Source organism: Haliotis rufescens, unplaced genomic scaffold (genome assembly GCF_023055435.1).
Source record: "Haliotis rufescens isolate VD_foot unplaced genomic scaffold, xgHalRufe1.0.p SCAF_113, whole genome shotgun sequence".
In the NCBI taxonomy this organism is placed as follows: Eukaryota; Metazoa; Mollusca; class Gastropoda; order Lepetellida; family Haliotidae; genus Haliotis; species Haliotis rufescens.
In genome coordinates, this window is record NW_025963795.1 from 557,354 (window position 1) to 580,941 (window position 23,588).

The 23,588-nt window shown below is 43.5% G+C and overlaps 1 protein-coding gene across 4 annotated transcripts in view; it reads right to left on the minus strand.

Annotated features, from left to right (window-relative positions):
* LOC124124729 (unconventional myosin-XVI-like) overlaps nucleotides 1–23,588 on the minus strand; it is a 201,040-nt gene that overhangs the window by 114,175 nt on the left and 63,277 nt on the right. For all 4 annotated transcript variants that reach the window (XM_046487972.2, XM_046487973.2, XM_046487971.2 and 1 more), the window contains 7 exons: nucleotides 22,208–22,386; nucleotides 17,717–17,794; nucleotides 17,028–17,233; nucleotides 14,630–14,735; nucleotides 8,973–9,069; nucleotides 8,307–8,484; nucleotides 5,846–6,126 (listed from right to left, as the gene is read on the minus strand). In XM_046487972.2, coding sequence (XP_046343928.1) covers nucleotides 5,846–6,126; nucleotides 8,307–8,484; nucleotides 8,973–9,069; nucleotides 14,630–14,735; nucleotides 17,028–17,233; nucleotides 17,717–17,794; nucleotides 22,208–22,386 — 1,125 coding nt within the window. The remainder of the gene's footprint in view (nucleotides 1–5,845; nucleotides 6,127–8,306; nucleotides 8,485–8,972; nucleotides 9,070–14,629; nucleotides 14,736–17,027; nucleotides 17,234–17,716; nucleotides 17,795–22,207; nucleotides 22,387–23,588) is intronic.

Sequence of the window (23,588 nt, forward strand, 5' to 3'; positions counted from 1 at the left end):
TTCATGTCTGTCACAGATGTTGAGTCTACCCCTCCCTCCCTAGGAGACGGAGGTCCCACTACTGAGGGAGGGTGTTCTTTATGCTGGGAATGATCAATAGATATCACAGCTTTGGCTCGTATTTCTTTGGTTGATGCAGAAAGCCTGCCACCTCAATGGGTGAGCCACGCCTCACTGGAGAGTACACATCTCTCAGTGCATGCAGTGGGATGTCTACAGAAAGCTTCTTGCCATGTGCTGGAACTTCACACTGACAAACTATCAGAGGAAGAGGCACACACTCTCCAGGATGGAGTCCTTGTCAGAGGAAGAGGCACACACTCTCCAGGATGGAGTCCTTTTCAGAGGAAGAGGCACACACTCTCCAGGATGGAGTCCTTGTCAGAGGAAGAGGCACACACTCTCCAGGATGGAGTCCTTGTCAGAGGAAGAGGCACACACTCTCCAGGATGGAGTCCTTGTCAGAGGAAGAGGCACACACTCTCCAGGATGGTGTCCTTGTGTTGGGAGTTGTGTAGCCGATGTAGTTTATGGGCAAATTATGTAAATCTGCAAAACAAACAGCAGGAATATTAAAACTCCGGAATAGAGCTTTCCTTTAATTCTCTGCTGGTTTACAGCGAACACATGTTCTTATCAGCTGTAGACAGAGCACATGTTCTGATCAGCTGTAGACAGAGCACATGTTCTGATCAGCTGTAGACAGAGCACATGTTCTGATCAGCTGTAGACAGAGCACATGTACTGATCAGCTGTAGACAGAACACATGTTTAGCTGATGCAGGAGGCAGACTGAATACCCTAACCCTAATACCAGGATGCAAGCATCTGTCGCTCTCCACAGCCTGCACTGTTGTCTGCAGTGATCACTCAACCATGTCACGCAAACCTCTGCCCCCTGTGGTAACAATGGACTCTCCTGCGTGCCTGACTGGTCACACACTGCCACATTGATTGATAATTCAGAAGTTGAATTGAGTGTTGTGAATCACTCGGCTCCGATGCTCTTTATCCTTAGGCAAATAGTATTTGTGTGCACAATCGTTAATGTCACTATTTTCTACTTGGCCATAGGTAGCATGTTGGAATCGACTTCAATCAATGCAGCACCTCCTATGTCGGCAGAACACAGGTCCTGGGACAGGAGAGGGGACAGGACAGGGGACAGAACACCGGGGACAGAACACAGGGGACAGAACACAGGGGACAGAACACAGGGGACAGAACACAGGGGACAGAACACAGGGGACAGAACACCGGGTACAGAACACGGGGGACAGAACACCGGGTACAGAACACGGGGGACAGAACACAGGGGACAGAACACAGGGTACAGAACAGGGGGGACAGAACACCGGGTACAGAACACGGGGGACAGAACACCGGGTACAGAACACCGGGGACAGAACACAGGGGACAGAACACCGGGTACAGAAAACGGCGGACAGAACACGGGGGACAGAACACTGGGGACAGAACACGGGGGACAGAACAAGGGGGACAGAACACAGGGTACAGAACACGGGGGACAGAACACGGGGTACAGAACACGGGGGACAGAACACGGGGGACAGAACACGGGGGACAGAACACCGGGTACAGAAAACGGGGGACAGAACACGGGGGACAGAACACCGGGGGACAGAACACGGGGGACAGAACACAGGGGACAGAACACGGGGGACAGAACACGGGGGACAGAACACGGGGGACAGAACACAGGGTACAGAACACGGGGGACAGAACACCTTGACCGGGTCAAATTCAGGTCATCCACTTGAATTGAGGAACAGCAAATAATTCTAATTCTTTGGTTGCCGCATGGGGAGAAGAATGGAATATGAGCAGAGAAAATTAAGATGAATAAATATTGACTTTATAATGAGCAAGCTGGCAACCAATGGTGGGGGCAGTGGAGGCACTCCTGTTGTATGTGAAGCACTGCCCTGCTAACACATGTTTTCACAACGTTGTGGTTGGGTTGTGGATGGGTAATTTTATGATGTAATGTTTTCACAACTGTGGTTGGGTTGTGGATGGTTAACGTTGTTATATAACGTTTTCACAATGTTAGAATTCCGTCGCTGGGTAGCGTCACAACGTAATGACAACATTGCCCAGTTACATTGTAAAACCATTGTGCATCGGACACCACTCATTGTTGTTGTAACAACGTTATAGAGACATTGTTGTTGTAACTACATTATAGAGACATTGTTGTTGTAACTATGTTATAGAAACATTGTTGTTATAAATACATTATAGAGACATTGTTGTTGTAACTACATTGTAGAGACATGTTATTGTAAATACATTATAGAGACATTGTTGTTGTAACTATATTATATAAACATTGTTGTTGTAACTACATTATAGAAACATTGTTGTTGTAACTACATTGTAGAGACATTGTTGTTGTAACTTCATTATAGAAACATTGTTGTTGTAACTACATTATAGAAACATTGTTGTTGTAACTACATTATAGAGACATTGTTGTAACTACATTATAGAAACATTGTTGTTGTAACTACATTATAGAGACATTGTTGTTGTAACTACATTATAGAGACATTGTTTTGACGTCATACAGTCTGCTTCATAATAGTCATAAGAATGGGACTGGTTCATCCAAAACCTGGCAGTAATGTATAACTTTCCTATAGAGTCGACAGTAAGATTTTCGTCCCAATATACTCAAGTAATTTACTAGCTCTCTCTCCATGACAATGTTAGTATTTCACTGTGTAACATTATTTCACAACATAATAACAACTTTGCAAAGCTACGTTGTAAGAAAGTTGTGAATTAGACTTCACACAAAGTTTTTTAAAACTCAGGAAAAAAGATCGTAACAACTCATAATTTTGATTTCATATATATATGAACAAGTTCTTCTGTAGGCAAAATGTAATTTGAAAATAAAGTTGACATGAGTAAGATTAACTCCACATGATTTGTCAGTAGGTGTGTGCAGATAGGGTCACATGCAGGTATAGTCATACATTTGGGCACACATTTTTATGCGGGCCTGAGACTGGCTGATGTGAACATCTTTCAAGAGTGCCCACTGCCAGTGAGTGCACCACGTGGCTACAAAGGTGCTGATAAATCACAATGCATCGAAGAATGTCTTTTTCCACCGACCATACGCCAGCAACAGATATTTTACTCCCATTTCCTAAGGTTCTTGCAAAGTATGTTTGAAACATAAAAAGTTTATTTTTTCGGTTTATATGTGCAGATAAAACACGTCAGAGCACACAATTACACATAATACCAAGGTCATACCAGCACACGATTACACATAATACCAACATCATACCAGCACATGATTACACATGATACCAAGGTCATACCAGCACACGATTAAAAATAATACCAAGGTCATACCAGCACACGATTACACATAATACCAACATCATACCAGCACATGATTACACATAATACCAACGTCATACCAGCTCATGATTACACATTATACCAACATCATACCAGCTCATGATTACACATAATACCAACATCATACCAGCTCATGATTACACATTATACCAACATCATACCAGCTCATGATTACACATACTACCAACATCATACCAGCTCATGATTACACATAATACCAACATCATACCAGCTCATGATTACACATTATACCAACATCATACCAGCACATGATTACACATTATACCAAGGTCATACCAGCACACGATTACACATAATACCAACGTCATACCAGCTCATGATTACACATTATACCAACATCATACCAGCTCATGATTACACATTATACCAACATCATACCAGCTCATGATTACACATAATACCAACATCATACCAGCCTATGATTACACATAATACCAACGTCATACCAGCTCATGATTACACATTATACCAACATCATACCAGCTCACGATTACACATTATACCAACATCAAAAAAGCACATGATTACACATAATACCAATGTCATACCAGCTCATGATTACACATAATACCAACATCATACCAGCTCATGATTACACATAATACCAACGTCATACCAGCACATGATTACACATAATTCCATATTACCAGCACACGATTACACATAATACCAAGGTCATACCAGAACATGATTACACATTATACCAAGGTCATACCAGCACACGATTACACATAATAGCAAGGTCATACCAGAACATGATTACACATTATACCAAGGTCATACCAGCACATGATTACACATAATACCAAGGTCATACCAGCACATGATTACACCAAGTACAAAAGGATCCATGTACAAACTTGCCACAAGAAAATTCATTGAACTGAAATCACATCTGTGGAGCAAAACTATGAATCTCCTACTTCCTGACCCCCTTCGAGACCCCCTTCCTGACCCCCGTCCCGGAGCATGCATGTGCTGTGCTGGCTACTCACAGTGTCCCACCACGCACGGGGCTCAGGAGTCTCTGTGATGCACACTCCTGCACATTCTCCCGTCGACTCACTGCACACTCCCCACGACGTCCTCACTAGCTGACTGTGCCAGGTGCATTTCAGATTGCTATTCCGGGATTTCAACGCCTCAGAGTTGTTTTTTTCAAAGTTTGGCAAAGTGCAGCTATGTGAGGAATACCTCCATGTGATGGGTGAAATGATACGTCTACTGACATTGGGGCCTTGATGTAATTGTGGTGTGAGGGGGATGGGGACGTAGGTGTGGGGTGATGGCTGAGATGTGGCGTGCTAGAGGGAGGTGGATTGTCGGGAACTAATAGGGACAGGAGTGGGTCTGGATGGGTGTTGTGGGAGGGGGGTATGTGTGTTATGGGGAGGGGGTATGTGTGTTATGGGCAGGGGGTATGTGTGTTATAGGGAGGTGGTATGTGTGTTATGGGGAGAGGGGTATGTGGAGGGGGGTATGTGTGTAATGGGGAGAGGGGTATGTGTATAATGGGGAGAGGGGTATGTGTGTTATGGGGAGGAGGTATGTGTGTTATGGGGCGGGGGTACGTGTGTTAAGGGAAGGAGGTATGTGTGTTATGGGAAGGGGGGTATGTGTGTTATGGGGAGGGGGGTATGTGTGTTATGGGAGGGGTGTATGTGTGTTATGGGGAGGGGGTATGTGTGTTATGGGGAGAGGGGTATGTGTTTTATGTGGAGGGGGGTATGTCTGTAATGGGGAGAGGGGTATGTGTGTAATGGGGAGAGGGGTATGTATGTTATGGGGAGGAGGTATGTGTGTTATGGGGCGGGGGTACGTGTGTTAAGGGAAGGAGGTATGTGTGTTATGGGAAAGGGGGTATGTGTGTTATGGGGAGGGGGGTATGTGTGTTATGGGGAGGGGGTATGTGTGTTATGTGAAGGAGGTATGTGTGTTAGGGGGCGGGGGGTATATGTGTTATGGGAAGGAGGTTATGTGTGTTAGGGGGCGGGGGGGTATGTGTGTTATGGGGAGGGGGGTATGTGTGTTATGGGGAGGGGGTATGTGTGTTATGTGAAGGAGGTATGTGTGTTATGGGAAGGAGGTATGTGTGTTATGGGGAGGGGGGTATGTGTGTTATGGGGAGGAGGTTATGTGTGTTAGGGGGAGGGGGTATGTGTGTTAGGGGGAGAGGGGGGTGTTATGGGGAGGGGGTATGTGTATTATGGGAAGGAAGTATGTGTGTTAGGGGGAAGGAAGTATGTGTGTTAGGGGGAGGGGGTATGTGTGTTATGGGGAGGGGGTAAGGTGCTAAGTAATTATGTGAGTTGCATATATTTTGTAGAAATGCTATAATTACTTTGTGACATATGACAGTGATGGTAACTTACGTTTCTGCTCAAAATACAGAAACTCTAACACTTGACTACACACCACATACCTTCCTCCACACCAGAGTCCTCGGTCCGCGCCACGGAGAAACACGCGCTGCTGACGCTCGTGTCATCTGTGAAGTCAGGGCTGACCCCCGACGTGCAGTCCACGTACATGTCGTCCTGACTGATGTCGTCTGTGGAGCTCTCCGCCACAGCGTGGTGCACGCGGGCGTACATGGGGGTCTTGTCAGGGAGGTGCAGCACCTGCACACCAGTCCTCCCTTCACTCTCGTACAGGTCCAGCATCTCGTCCAGGGCTTCCAGCGACTTGCTGGCCTCTCGTTGTCTGAAAGACAGCAACACAACAAGTTACCAACAGTTGAGACACATTCTGGTGTTTGGTGCAGTGAAACCTCAGCTGATGTCCGTCATGGGCAACACCCTCATCCCCGACACCCTCATCCCCGACACCCTCATCCCGAACACCCTCATCCCGACACCCTCATCCCCGACACCCGAATTCCCAACACTCTCATCCCGAACACCCTCATCCCAGACACCCGAATCCCCGACACCCGAATCCCCAACACCCGAATCCCCAACACCCTCATCCCGCACACACTCATCCCCGACACCCTCATCCCGAACACTCTCATCCCGAACACCCTCATCCCCGACACCCTCATCCCGAACACTCTCATCCCGAACACCCTCATCCCTGACACCCTCACCCCGAACACTCTCATCCCGAACACCCTCATCCCAGACACCTTCATCCCGAACACCCTCATCCCGAACACCCTCATCCCCGACACCCTCATCTCCGACACCCGAATCCCCAACACCCGAATCCCCGACACCCGAATCCCGAACACTCTCATCCCTGACACCCTCACCCCGAACACTCTCATCCCGAACACCCTCATCCCAGACACCTTCATCCCGAACACCCGAATCCCGAACACCCTCATCCCTGACACCCTCATCTCCGACACCCTCATCCCTGACACCCTCACCCCGAACACTCTCATCCCGAACACCCTCATCCATGACACCCTCATCCCGAACACCCTCATCCCGAACACCCTCATCCCTGAAACCTTCATCCCGAACACCTTCATCCCGAACACTCTCATCCTGAACACCCTCATCCCCGACACCCTCATCCCCAACACCCTTATCCCAGACACCCTTATCCCCAACACCCTTATCCCAGACACCCTTATCCCAGACACCCTCATCCCTGACACCCTTATCCCAGACACCCTCATCCCTGACACCCTTATCCCAGACACCCTCATCCCTGACACCCTTATCCCAGACACCCTCATCCCTGACACCCTTATCCCAGACACCCTCATCCCTGACACCCTCATCCCCAACACCCTCATCCCGAACACCCTTATCCCAGACACCCTTATCCCGAACACCCTTATCCCAGACACCCTCATCCCTGTCACCCTTATCCCAGACACCCTCATCCCGAACACCCTCATCCCTGACACCCTCACCCCGAACACTCTCATCCCTGACACCCTCACCCCGAACACTCTCATCCCGAACACCCTCATCCCAGACACCTTCATCCCGAACACCCGAATCCTGAACACCCGAATCCCCAACACCCGAATTCCGAACACCCTCATCCCAGACACCCTCATCCCGAACACCCTCATCCCGAACACCCTCATCCCTATCACCCTCATCCCAAACACCCGAATCCCCAACACCCGAATCCCGAACACTCTCATCCCGAACACCCTCATCCCAGACACCCTCATCCCCGACACCAGTCTCATTAAAGTCAGTTCTTAGTTCTTGCTGCCGCTAAACAAAGATCTGAGGACATCCCATTATCAGACCGACCTTGCGCAAACTTTGACCGACCAATGGAATGACCAGTCAGAAGGCAGCTTTCTCGTGCTTAACGGCACTAATTTCAAATTGGCGACTACGCCTGAAACCTAAACAAAAGAACATTCTGGAATGGCTAATAGATGGTCTAGATTGTATGGGTTCAGTCGTTAAACCTGTAACTATCGTTCAGAATACCCCATGTTACAGTTTTAGACGTGAACCCAACGAAAATTCCCAATAAATAAAAGCACCAGTTTCCTGATGCGTCTTCAGACATTTTTAACATCAGTATATTTCATATTCAATGACATGACCTATCTTTATTTCCTTTCACGTACGCTTCTTCTCTCACTCTTACTCCTGCCTGTGTTATCAGCACCTGAGGTGTGATGTGGACACTTTGAAATGGCACTTTTTGTCACAGCGCAGCCGCGGAGAGACACACATTCTGCTCTCTCAACCTGACATCCATTAATGTTGATGGCATCAAGACTATTATTTTCTTTGCCTTGTCTGTGATTTTTGCCATGCCACAGCCGAGGAGACACCTTCTTGCTCCCTTGACTCAACATCTACTAATCCTGATGTCAGCATCTCAACTTTGAACTGTATTCACCTGGAATGTCAACTGCGCCAGTAACAAGTCCCGTTTGGTGCACATGTACTTACAATCTGTTGGTTGTGCCATGTCGGTGAGTGTCGTGGTCCATCTCGTCTTTCAGCCAATCCGAGAGTCTCCACTGCTGCCTCGCGACATCCTCCAAGAAGGCTGTGATCTGGTCAGTCTCCACTGCAACCTGCTTCAAGGAATGTTTCCTCTGTCTCCTTGCCGTGAATCCTCGCATCGCTGCATGTAACAGATGTCTTTGATACAGTCGACATAACAACATTGACTACACTGCATACATGATTCACCAAACAAACAACACCCACCATAGTCTGGTGTCCAATAACTGTTGAATGAAGGAATACATATTGCTTTACGCCACATCAGCAATATTGCAGCTATTCCAGGTGTTATATACCCACAGAGCCAGTTCTGCCTGTTATAACTGTATATATACCATTTTTACCTCACTAAGCGTCAAGCTACAATCAGTGCCCCCAAACCGACCAATCTGTGAATAATTTTGATAAGCATCCCTTACTAAGGCCAAAAATTATAACAGATTTCTACTGCACATGGGGGTATATGTTTTCATTCACCCACTGGCCTGTCATGTCAAAGTTCACCTACTCACATGGCTATATTGTATGAAGCATGCTGCTGGAATACTGACAAAAAGTTTAAAAAAACACCTCACGCATTCTCCACCAAACTATAAGGTTTCATACCAGCTTGGCATTTGACGACCTTGCCCTTGACCTCTCTGACCTTCTCGTCCATTGTATCCACTTGACCCTGGCGCAGGAAAACTTTTGATTTTCCGATCTGTGATAGCAAAAAATTCCAATAAAGTCATAAACTGTTGTAAAGTGATGTTCTTCGGATCAATGATAATCCCAGGAACTTCTTCAGTGGGAGGTAACTTGGATCTGACATTAATTTGGAGGCGGTAACTCTCATTAGATGGTAGTGTACAGAGGTAACTCTAATTAGATGGTAGTGTACAGAGGTAACCCCAATTAGATGGTAGTGTACAGAGGTAACTTGGATCTGACATTAATGTGGGGGCGGTAACTCTAATTAGATGGTAGTGTACAGAGGTAACTCTAATTAGATGGTAGTGTACAGAGGTAACTCTAATTAGATGGTAGTGTACAGAGGTAACTCTAATTAGATGGCAGTGTACAGAGGTAACTCTAATTAGATGGTAGTGTACAGAGGTAACTCTAATTAGATGGTAGTGTACAGAGGTAACTCCAATTAGATGGTAGTGTACAGAGGTAACTTGGATCTGACATTAATGTGGGGGCGGTAACTCTAATTAGATGGTAGTGTACAGAGGTAACTCTAATTAGATGGTAGTGTACAGAGGTAACTCTAATTAGATGGTAGTGTACAGAGGTAACTCTAATTAGATGGCAGTGTACAGAGGTAACTCTAATTAGATGGTAGTGTACAGAGGTAACTCTAATTAGATGGTAGTGTACAGAGGTAACTCCAATTAGATGGTAGTGTACAGAGGTAACTTGGATCTGACATTAATGTGGGGGCGGTAACTCTAATTAGATGGTAGTGTACAGAGGTAACTCTAATTAGATGGTAGTGTACAGAGGTAACTCTAATTAGATGGTAGTGTACAGAGGTAACTCTAATTAGATGGTAGTGTACAGAGGTAACTCTAATTAGATGGTAGTGTACAGAGGTAACTCTAATTAGATGGTAGTGTACAGAGGTAACTCTAATTAGATGGTAGTGTACAGGGGTAACTTGGAACTGACATTAATGTGGGTTCGGTAACTCTAATTAGATGGTAGTGTACAGAGGTAAATCTAATTAGATGGTAGTGTACAGAGGTAACTCTAATTAGATGGTAGTGTACAGAGGTAACTCTAATTAGATGGTAGTGTACAGAGGTAACTTGGAACTGACAATAATGTGGGGGCAGTAACTCTAATTAGATGGTAGTGTACAGAGGTAAATCTAATTAGATGGTAGTGTACAGAGGTAACTCTAATTAGATGGTAGTGTACAGAGGTAACTCTAATTAGATGGTAGTGTACAGAGGTAACTCTAATTAGATGGCAGTGTACAGAAGTAACTCTAATTAGATGGTAGTGTACAGAGGTAACTCTAATTAGATGGTAGTGTACAGAGGTAACTCTAATTAGATGGTAGTGTACAGAGGTAACTTGGATCTGACATTAATGTGGGGGCGGTAACTCTAATTAGATGGTAGTGTACAGAGGTAACTCTAATTAGATGGTAGTGTACAGAGGTAACTCCAATTAAATGGTAGTGTACAGTGGTAACTCTAATTAGATGGTAGTGTACAGAGGTAACTCCAATTAAATGGTAGTGTACAGAGGTAACTCCAATTAAATGGTAGTGTACAGAGGTAACCCTAATTAGTTGGTAGTGTACAGAGGTAACTCCAATTAGATGGTAGTGTACAGAGGTAACTCTAAGTAAATGGTAGTGTACAGAGGTAACTCTAATTAGATGGTAGTGTACAGAGGTAACTCTAATTAGATGGTAGTGTACAGAGGTAACTCTAATTAGATGGTAGTGTACAGAGGTAACTCTAATTAGATGGTAGTGTACAGAGGTAACTCTAATTACATGTAGTGTACAGAGGTAACTCTAATTAGATGGTAGTGTACAGAGGTAACTCTAATTAGATGGTAGTGTACAGAGGTAACTCTAATTAGATGGTAGTGTACAGAGGTAACTCTAATTAGATGGTAGTTTACAGAGGTAACCCCAATTAGATGGTAGTGAGCAGGGGTAACTTGGATCTGACATTAATGTGGGGGCGGTAACTCTAATTAGATGGTAGTGTACAGAGGTAACTCTAATTAGATGGTAGTGTACAGAGGTAACTCTAAGTAGATGGTAGTGTACAGAGGTAACTCTAATTAGATGGTAGTGTACAGAGGTAACTTTGATCTGACATTAATGTGCGGGCTGTGACTCTAATTAGATGGTAGTGTACAGAGGTTACTCTAATTAGATGGTAGTGTACAGAGGTAACTCTAATTAGATGGTAGTGTACAGAGGTAACTCTAATTAGATGGTAGTGTACAGAGGTAACTCTAATTAGATGGTAGTGTACAGAGGTAACTCTAATTAGATGGTAGTGTACAGAGGTAACTCTAATTAGATGGTAGTGTACAGAGGTAACTCTAATTAGATGGTAGTGTACAGAGGTAACTCTAATTAGATGGTAGTGTACAGAGGTAACTCTAATTAGATGGTAGTGTACAGAGGTAACTCTAATTAGATGGTAGTGTACAGAGGTAACTTGGATCTGACATTAATGTGGGGGCGGTAACTCTAATTAGATGGTAGTGTACAGAGGTAACTCTAATTAGATGGTAGTGTACAGAGGTAACTCCAATTAGATGGTAGTGTACAGAGGTAACTCTAATTAGATGGTAGTGTACAGAGGTAACTTGGATCTGACATTAATGTGGGGGCGGTAACTCTAATTAGATGGTAGTGTACAGAAGTAACTCTAATTAGATGGTAGTGTACAGAGGTAACTCTAATTAGATGGTAGTGTACAGAGGTAACCCCAATTAGATGGTAGTGTACAGAGGTAACTTGGATCTGACATTAATGTGGGGGCGGTAACTCTAATTAGATGGTAGTGTACAGAGGTAACTCCAATTAGATGGTAGTGTACAGAGGTAACTCTAATTAGATGGTAGTGTACAAAGGTAACTCTAATTAGATGGTAGTGTACAGAGGTAACTCTAATTAGATGGTAGTGTACAGATGTAACTCTAATTAGATGGTTGTGTACAGAGGTAACTCCAATTAGATGGTAGTGTACAGAGGTAACTCTAAGTAAATGGTAGTGTACAGAGGTAACTCTAATTAGATGGTAGTGTACAGAGGTAACTCTAATTAGATGGTAGTGTACAGAGGTAACTCTAATTAGATGGTAGTGTACAGAGGTAACTCTAATTAGATGGTAGTGTACAGAGGTAACTCTAATTACATGTAGTGTACAGAGGTAACTCTAATTAGATGGTAGTGTACAGAGGTAACTCTAATTAGATGGTAGTGTACAGAGGTAACTCTAATTAGATGGTAGTGTACAGAGGTAACTCTAATTAGATGGTAGTTTACAGAGGTAACCCCAATTAGATGGTAGTGAGCAGGGGTAACTTGGATCTGACATTAATGTGGGGGCGGTAACTCTAATTAGATGGTAGTGTACAGAGGTAACTCTAATTAGATGGTAGTGTACAGAGGTAACTCTAAGTAGATGGTAGTGTACAGAGGTAACTCTAATTAGATGGTAGTGTACAGAGGTAACTTTGATCTGACATTAATGTGCGGGCTGTGACTCTAATTAGATGGTAGTGTACAGAGGTTACTCTAATTAGATGGTAGTGTACAGAGGTAACTCTAATTAGATGGTAGTGTACAGAGGTAACTCTAATTAGATGGTAGTGTACAGAGGTAACTCTAATTAGATGGTAGTGTACAGAGGTAACTCTAATTAGATGGTAGTGTACAGAGGTAACTCTAATTAGATGGTAGTGTACAGAGGTAACTCTAATTAGATGGTAGTGTACAGAGGTAACTCTAATTAGATGGTAGTGTACAGAGGTAACTCTAATTAGATGGTAGTGTACAGAGGTAACTCTAATTAGATGGTAGTGTACAGAGGTAACTTGGATCTGACATTAATGTGGGGGCGGTAACTCTAATTAGATGGTAGTGTACAGAGGTAACTCTAATTAGATGGTAGTGTACAGAGGTAACTCCAATTAGATGGTAGTGTACAGAGGTAACTCTAATTAGATGGTAGTGTACAGAGGTAACTTGGATCTGACATTAATGTGGGGGCGGTAACTCTAATTAGATGGTAGTGTACAGAAGTAACTCTAATTAGATGGTAGTGTACAGAGGTAACTCTAATTAGATGGTAGTGTACAGAGGTAACCCCAATTAGATGGTAGTGTACAGAGGTAACTTGGATCTGACATTAATGTGGGGGCGGTAACTCTAATTAGATGGTAGTGTACAGAGGTAACTCCAATTAGATGGTAGTGTACAGAGGTAACTCTAATTAGATGGTAGTGTACAAAGGTAACTCTAATTAGATGGTAGTGTACAGAGGTAACTCTAATTAGATGGTAGTGTACAGATGTAACTCTAATTAGATGGTTGTGTACAGAGGTAACTCCAATTAAATGGTAGTGTACAGAGGTAACTTGGATCTGACATTAATGTGGGGGCGGTAACTCTAATTAGATGGTAGTGTACAGAGGTAACTCTAATTACATGGTAGTGTACAGAGGTAACTCTAATTAGATGGTAGTGTACAGAGGTAACTCCAATTAAATGGTAGTGTACAGAGGTAACTCTAATTAGATGGTAGTGTACAGGGGTAACTCCAATTAAATGGTAGTGTACAGAGGTAACTCCAATTAAATGGTAGTGTACAGAGGTAACTCTAATTAGTTGGTAGTGTACAGAGGTAACTCTAATTAGATGGTAGTGTACAGAGGTAACTCTCATTAGATGGTAGCGTACACAGATAACTCCAATTAAATGGTAGTGTACAGAGGTAACTCTAATTAGATAATAGTGTACAGAGGTAACTCCAATTTAATGGTAGTGTACAGAGGTAACTTGGATCTGACATTAATGTGGGGGCGGTAACTCTAATTAGATGGTAGTGTACAGAGGTAACTCTAATTAGATGGTAGTGTACAGAGGTAACTCTAATTAGATGGTAGTGTACAGAGGTAAATCTAATTAGATGGTAGTGTACAGAGGTAACTCTAATTAGATGGTAGTGTACAGAAGTAACTCTAATTAGATGGTATTGTACAGAGGTAACTCTAATTAGATGGTAGTGTACAGAGGTAACTCTAATTAGAGGGTAGTGTACAGAGGTAACTCTAATTAGATGGTAGTGTAGAGAGGTAACTTGGATCTGACATTGATGTGGGGGCGGTAACTCTAATTAGAGGGTAGTGTACAGAGGTAACTTGGATCTGACATTGATGTGGGGGCGGTAACTCTAATTAGATGATAGTGTACAGAGGTAACTCCAATTAGATGGTAGTGTACAGAGGTAACTCTAATTAGATGGTAGTGTACAGAGGTAACTCCAATTAGATGGTAGTGTACAGAGGTATCTCCAATAAGATGGTAGTGTACAGAGGTAACTCCAATTAAATGGTAGTGTACAGAGGTAACTCTAATTAGATGGTAGTGTACAGAGGTAACTCCAATTAGATGGTAGTGTACAGAGGTATCTCCAATAAGATGGTAGTGTACAGAGGTAACTCTTATCTGGGGGTACTGTACAGGAGGTAACTCCAGATCTCGGAGTACTGTACCGGAGTTAACTGAGTCCTACCTGATAGTTTGTGATGTGACAATGATTCAGCACGTCCCGGCACGCCTGCTCTGGCGTCACCATCCCCTTCCTGAGAGAGTTGACAAGGACGTCAAAGCAGCGGTACCTAATGCACAGAACGATCAGTGTATAAAGAGTCTCTCCACCCAAACCCCACCTCTCTTCTCCCGTCTGTACACCTCAACTCTATACACCCTCTCTGCACCCCATGTCACTGCACCCCACATCCGTACACTCCACATCCATACACTCCACATCCATACACCCCACATCCATACCCCCCACATCCATACCCCCCACATCCATACCCCCCACATCCGTACACCCCACATCCATACACCCCACATCCATTCACCCCACATCCATACACACGACATCCCTACCCCCCACATCGATACACCCCACATCCATACACCCCACATCCCTACACCCCACATCTGTACTCCCCACATCCATACCCCCCACGTCCATACACGCCACATCCATACACCCCACATCCCTACACCCCACATCCCTACACCCCACATCCATACCCCCCACATCCATACACCCCACATCCATACCCCCCACATCCATACCCCCCACATCAATACCCCCCACATCCATACCCCCCACATCCATACCCCCCACATCCGTACACCCCACATCCCTACACCCCACATCCATACACCCCACATCCATACACCCCACATCCATACCCCCTGCATCCGTACCCCCCACATCCGTACCCCCCACATCCGTACACCCCACATCCGTACACCCCACATCCGTACACCCCACATCCGTACACCCCACATCCATACACCCCACATCCATACACCCCACATCCATACACCCCACATCCATAAACCCCACATCCATACACCCCACATCCATACCCCCCACATCCATACACCCCACATCCATACACCCCACATCCATACACCCCACATCCATATACCCCACATCCATACACCCCACATCCATAAACCCTACATCCATACACCCCACATCCATACCCCCCACATCCATACACCATACACCCCACATCCATAAACCCTACATCCATACACCCCACATCCATAAACCGGACATCCATACACCCCACATCCATACCCCCCACATCCATACACCCCACATCCATACACCCCACATCCGTACACCCCACATCCATACACCCTGCATCCATAAACCCTACATCCTTAAACCCTACATCCATATACCCTACATCCATACACCCCACATCCATACACCCTACATCCATACACCCTACATCCATAAACCCCACATCCATACACCCTACATCCATACACCCCACATCCATAAACCCCACATCCATACACCCTACATCCATACACCCTACATCCATACACCCTACATCCATACACCCTACATCCATACACCCGACATCCATAAACCCCACATCCATACACCCCACATCCATAAACCCCACATCCATACACCCTGCATCCATAAACCCTACATCCATACACCCCACATCCATTCACCCCACATCCATACACACGACATCCCTACCCCCCACATCGATACACCCCACATCCATACACCCCACATCCATACCCCCCACATCCATACACCCCACATCCATACACCCCACATCCATACACCCCACATCCATATACCCCACATCCATATACCCCACATCCATACACCCCACATCCATAAACCCTACATCCATACACCCCACATCCATACCCCCCACATCCATACACCATACACCCCACATCCATAAACCCTACATCCATACACCCCACATCCATAAACCGGACATCCATACACCCCACATCCATACCCCCCACATCCATACACCCCACATCCATACACCCCACATCCGTACACCCCACATCCATACACCCTGCATCCATAAACCCTACATCCTTAAACCCTACATCCATATACCCTACATCCATACACCCCACATCCATACACCCTACATCCATACACCCTACATCCATAAACCCCACATCCATACACCCTACATCCATAAACCCCACATCCATACACCCCACATCCGTACACCCCACATCCATACACCCTGCATCCATAAACCCTACATCCTTAAACCCTACATCCATATACCCTACATCCATACACCCCACATCCATACACCCTACATCCATACACCCTACATCCATAAACCCCACATCCATACACCCTACATCCATAAACCCCACATCCATACACCCTACATCCATAAACCCTACATTCATACACCCCACATCCATAAACCCCACATCCATACACCCCACATCCATAAACCCCACATCCATACACCCCACATCCATACACCCTACATCCATACACCCTACATCCATACACCCCACATCCATACACCCCACATCTGTACACCTGACATCCGTACACCCGACATTCCCCGGTGACAGCTGATGGAGCTGACCTGGCCAGGAAGCTGGGGAAAGAGATCCGGAGTGCGTAGCCGTGTTTCCGTATCCTGACAGTTTCCAGCACGCCCGTGTACAGCAGCTGGGCCTTGACGTACTCCGTGGTGAAACCCAGCGCTGCCTTCGTCTCGTTCGGCTTGATGCACCGCACAAAGTGGGGCTGACACAACTGGAGCTTCGCCATCATGTCTGTCAGGGAGTTCTGACAAAAGCAATGTTATGCATGTGAGAAGGAAGTATCTCACAGTTCTGACAACAGCAATGTTAATGTGAGACAGAAGCATCTCACAGTTCACAGGCCCTGACTCACCTTGAACTGGTAGGCCCTGACTCACCTTGAACTGGTAGGCCTTGACTCACCTTGACCTGGTAGGCCTTGACTCACCTTGAACTGGTAGGCCTTGACTCACCTTGAACTGGTAGGCCTTGATTCACCTTGAACTGGTAGGCCTTGATTCACCTTGAACTGTTAGGCCTTGACTCACCTTGAACTGGTAGGCCTTGACTCACCTTGAACTGGTAGGCCTTGACTCACCTTGAACTGGTAGGCCTTGACTCACCTTGAACTGGTAGGCCTTGATTCACCTTGAACTGGTAGGCCCTGACCCACCTTGAACTGGTAGGCCCTGACCCACCTTGAACTGGTAGGCCCTGACTCACCTTGAACTGGTAGGCCTTGACTCACCTTGAACTGGTAGGCCATGGTGGCGGGGCCCTTCCTTGTGGTCCCTGTGGCAGTCAGCCGCTCACGTCTCTGCTCAGGCTGCAATATCATGGAGCGAGTGAGTTAAAAAAAATGTTGTGCCTCTGTTAAGAAGCTTGCAATTCCATTGGTTAATCAAAACCAGATGACAAAACAATACATTTCAATGCAGACCCCCAATCACTTGACTGATACTGACCTCGAACACTGACTCGTCACTTGATCACTTACATGATGAATATTCATTTTGCTAGAAAACAAAACGGTGTGACGTAACATTTCATGGTTCACCAGTATCTTGTTGACATGCTGGACAACAGAGACAGCAGAAATGTGATGCAGCAACAAATGTCCTGACAATTACTGTGAATCTAGGGGAAAGTTTTTTTGTTTTGTTTGTTTGTTTGTTTCAAGTCAAATTAGTTCCTGTTGTTTCATCATCACGTCCCAAATGTCAAGGTGTCAACTCAACACAGAGCAGGTTTACTGGCTTTCCCTACATCTGCTATTTGACATCCTCAGGTTTACTGGCTTTCCGTACTTCTGCTATTTGACATCCTCAGGTTTATTGGCTTTCCCTACATCTGCTATTTGACATTCTCAGGTTTACTGGCTTTCCCTACATCTGCTATTTGACATTCTCAGATTTACTGGCTTTCCCTACTTCTGCTATTTGACATCCTCAGGTTTACTGGCTTTCCCTACATCTGCTATTTGACATTCTCAGGTTTACTGGCTTTCCCCACTTCTGCTATTTGACATCCTCGGGTTTACTGGCTTTCCGTACATCTGCTATTTGACATCCTCAGGTTTATTGGCTTTCCCTACATCTGCTATTTGACATTCTCAGGTTTACTGGCTTTCCCCACTTCTGCTATTTGACATCCTCAGGTTTACTGGCTTTCCGTACATCTGCTATTTGACATCCTCAGGTTTACTGGCTTTCCCTACATCTGCTATTTGACATCCTCAGGTTTACTGGCTTTCCCTACATCTGCTATTTGACATCCTCAGGTTTACTGGCTTTCCCTACATCTGCTATTTGACATTCTCAGGTGAAGAAATGAGGAGATGCCGCAGCCAGTCTGTGCAGAACTAAATCTGTAGCTATGCTGATCATTGTAGGTTTCTTTTGTGAAATGTGTATTGTGTATGTTGTGTTTCTTGTGTTTCTTGTGTATGTTGTGTTTATTGTGTTTCTTGTGTTTCTTGTGTTTGTTGTATTTCTTGTGTTTGTTGTATTTCTTGTGTTTGTTGTGTTTCTTGTGTTTGTTGTATTTCTTGTGTTTCTTGTGTTTGTTGTATTTCTTGTGTTTGTTGTGTTTCTTGTGTTTCTTGTGTTTGTTGTATTTCTTGTGTTTGTTGTGTTTCTTGTGTTTGTTGTATTTCTTGTGTTTCTTGTGTTTGTTGTATTTCTTGTGTTTCTTGTGTTTGTTGTGTTTGTTGTGTTTATTGTGTTTCTTGTTTTTCTTGTGTTTCTTGTGTTTGTTGTGTGTTTCTTGTGTTTCTTGTGTTTATTGTGTTTCTTGTTTTTCTTGTGTTTCTTGTGTTTGTTGGTGTGATTCCCCACATGGAATCTGTATGATGCCCATTTCTGTAAAAAACAGACACAATCACTAATTCACTCACTCACACCAAAGTTAAGCTGTTCACTGTTAAAGGGAGACAACCAATCATAGTTAGGGTATTTCTTGTGTTAGCTGATTAGCACAACATGAATTAGTGTACATATACATGTATTAAACATATAATTACTCTAGACAACATGGTTAATCAAATGTAGGTCTCATATTGACGCCATCAAGCGTAGTGTATGTATACTGATCATTGTAGGTTTCTTTTGTGAAATGTGTATTGTGTATGTTGTGTTTCTTGTGTTTCTTGTGTATGTTGTGTTTATTGTGTTTCTTGTGTTTCTTGTGTTTGTTGTATTTCTTGTGTTTGTTGTATTTCTTGTGTTTGTTGTGTTTCTTGTGTTTGTTGTATTTCTTGTGTTTCTTGTGTTTGTTGTATTTCTTGTGTTTGTTGTGTTTGTTGTGTTTCTTGTGTTTGTTGTATTTCTTGTGTTTGTTGTGTTTCTTGTGTTTGTTGTATTTCTTGTGTTTCTTGTGTTTGTTGTATTTCTTGTGTTTCTTGTGTTTCTTGTGTTTGTTGTGTTTATTGTGTTTCTTGTTTTTCTTGTGTTTCTTGTGTTTGTTGTGTGTTTCTTGTGTTTCTTGTGTTTCTTGTGTTTATTGTGTTTCTTGTTTTTCTTGTGTTTCTTGTGTTTGTTGTGTTTGTTGTGTTTCTTGTGTTTGTTGGTGTGATTCCCCACATGGAATCTGTATGATGCCCATTTCTGTAAAAAACAGACACAATCACTAATTCACTCACTCACTCCAAAGTTAAGCTGTTCACTGTTAAAGGGAGACAACCAATCATAGTTAGGGTATTTCTTGTGTTAGCTGATTAGCACAACATGAATTAGTGTACATATACATGTATTAAACATATAATTACTCTAGACAACATGGTTAATCAAATGTAGGTCTCATATTGACGCCATCAAGCGTAGTGTATGTATAATGCAAGAGTAGTGTATGTATAATGTAAGAGTAACGTATGTATAATGTGAGAGTAGTGTATGTATAATGTAAGAGTAGTGTATGTATAATGTGAGAGTAGTGTATGTATAATGTGAGAGTAGTGGATGTATACTGTGAGAGTAGTGGATGTATAATGTAAGAGTAGTGTATGTATAACGTGAGAGTAGTGTATGTATAATGTGAGAGTAGTGTATGTATAATGTGAGAGTAGTGGATGTATAATGTAAGAGTAGTGTATGTATAATGTGAGAGTAGTGTATGTATAATGCAAGAGTAGTGTATGTATAATGTAAGAGTAGTGTATGTATAATGTGAGAGTAGTGTATGTATACTGTGAGAGTAGTGTATGTATAATGCAAGAGTAGTGTATGTATAATATAAGAGTAGTGTATGTATAATGTAAGAGTAGTGTATGTATAATGTAAGAGTAGTGTATGTATAATGTAAGAGTAGTGGATGTATACTGTAAGAGTAGTGTTTGTATACTGTAAGAGTAGTGGATGTATACTGTGAGAGTAGTGTATGTATAATGTGAGAGTAGAGTATGTATAATTTAAGAGTAGTGTATGTATACTGTAAGAGTAGTGTATGTATAATGTGAGAGTAGTGTATGTATAACGTGAGAGTAGTGTATGTATAATGTGAGAGTAGTGTATGTATAATGTGAGAGTAGTGGATGTATAATGTAAGAGTAGTGTATGTATAATGTGAGAGTAGTGTATGTATAATGCAAGAGTAGTGTATGTATAATGTAAGAGTAGTGTATGTATAATGTGAGAGTAGTGTATGTATACTGTGAGAGTAGTGTATGTATAATGCAAGAGTAGTGTATGTATAATATAAGAGTAGTGTATGTATAATGTAAGAGTAGTGTATGTATAATGTAAGAGTAGTGTATGTATAATGTAAGAGTAGTGGATGTATACTGTAAGAGTAGTGTTTGTATACTGTAAGAGTAGTGGATGTATACTGTGAGAGTAGTGTATGTATAATGTGAGAGTAGAGTATGTATAATTTAAGAGTAGTGTATGTATACTGTAAGAGTAGTGTATGTATAATGTGAGAGTAGTGTATGTATAATGTAAGAGTAGTGTATGTATACTGTAAGAGTAGTGTATGTATAATGTAAGAGTAGTGTATGTATACTGTGAGAGTAGTGGATGTATAATGTGAGAGTAGTGGATGTATAATGTAAGAGTAGTGGATGTATACTGTGAGAGTAGTGGATGTATACTGTGAGAGTAGTGTATGTATAATGTAAGAGTAGTGTATGTATAACGTAAGAGTAGTGTATGTATACTGTAAGAGTAGTGTATGTATAATGTGAGAGTAGTGTATGTATAATGTGAGAGTAGTGGATGTATAATGTGAGAGTAGTGTATGTATACTGCAAGAGTAGTGTATGTATAATGTGAGAGTAGTGTATGTATACTGTGAGAGTAGTGTATGTATACTGTAAGAGTAGTGTGTGTATACTGTAAGAGTAGTGGATGTATAATGTGAGAGTAGTGTATGTATAATGTGAGAGTAGTGTATGTATACTGTAAGAGTAGTGTATGTATACTGTGAGAGTAGTGTATGTATACTGTAAGAGTAGTGTATGTATAATGTGAGAGTAGTGTATGTATAATGTGAGAGTAGTGTATGTATAATGTGAGAGTAGTGTATGTATAATGTGAGAGTAGTGTATGTATACTGTAAGAGTAGTGTATGTATATTGTGAGAGTAGTGGATGTATAATGTTAGAGAGACGAGACTGAAGACATCTGATGATCACAAAAACAACTGTGTGAGATGGAGTTGACCGTTGATTGTCTTCCAGGAATTTAATGGACATTATCCCATTCATCTGGCTTCTGTAGCAGCCTTGGTGCTTCTCATTACTCACTCTCTCCATCTTTGGACCTTTCATCTTCTTGAAGAACTCAAACGGGGACTTGGATGTCTTGAGCTGCCTCTTGAAACTCAGCTCCCGCTGCAGGGAGAGCTGTCTGGTGCTGGGCTTGATGGAGCCGGTCTTCGTCATCCCCGCCTGGAACAGGTCCTTGATCAGCAGACTTGTGCTGGCTGCAACACATAGACATGGTACATACAGACATGGTACAGACATACAAGGTACAGACAAAAATGGCACAGACTGACATTCACAGAACAGACAGACATGGTACAGACTGACAGACAGACATGTTTCACACAGACATGTTACAGACAGACATACATGGTACAGACAGACAATGGTACATACAGACATGGAACACACAGACATGGTACAGACAGACAAGGAAGAGATAGACAGAACAGACAGACATGGTACAGACAGACACGGTTCACACAGACAGACATAGTACAGACAGACACAGAACAGACATACATGGTACAGACATGGTACAGACTGACATTCAAGGAACAGACAGACATTGTACAGACAAACAGACAGACATGGTACAGACAGACACAGAACAGACAGATATGGTACTGACAGACATGGAACACACAGACTTGGAAAAGACAGACATGGTACACAAAGACAGACATGGAACACACAGACATGGTACAGACATACATGGTACACAAAGACAGACAGACATGGTACAGACAGACAGACAGACAGACACAGAACAGACAAACAGAGAGACACAGAACAGAAAGACATGGTGCACACAGACACAGAACAGACAGATATGGTACAGACAGACATGGTACAGACAGACATGGTACAGACAAACAGACAGATATGGTAGAGACAGACACAGAACAGACAGACATGGAACACACAGACATGGTACAGACAGAAATGGTACACACATACCTGGTACAGACAGACAAATGGTACAGAAGAAAGACACAGAACAGACAGACATGGTACAGACTGACAGACAAAGAGACAGACGTGGAACAGACAGACATGGTACCGACTGACAGACAAACAGACAGACATGGTACACAAAGACACGAAACAGACAGACATGGTACAGACAGACAGACACAGAACAGTGAGACATGGTACACACAGATATGGTACAGACTTACATAGTACAGACAGACAGACAGACACTGAACAGACTGACATGGAAAAGACTGACAGACATGGAACAGACAGACACAGAACAGACAGACATGGTACAGACACACATACCTGGTACAGACAGACAAATGGTACAGAAGAAAGACACAGAACAGACAGACATGGTACAGACTGACAGACAAAGAGACAGACGTGGAACAGACAGACATGGTACCGACCGACAGACAAACAGACAGACATGGTA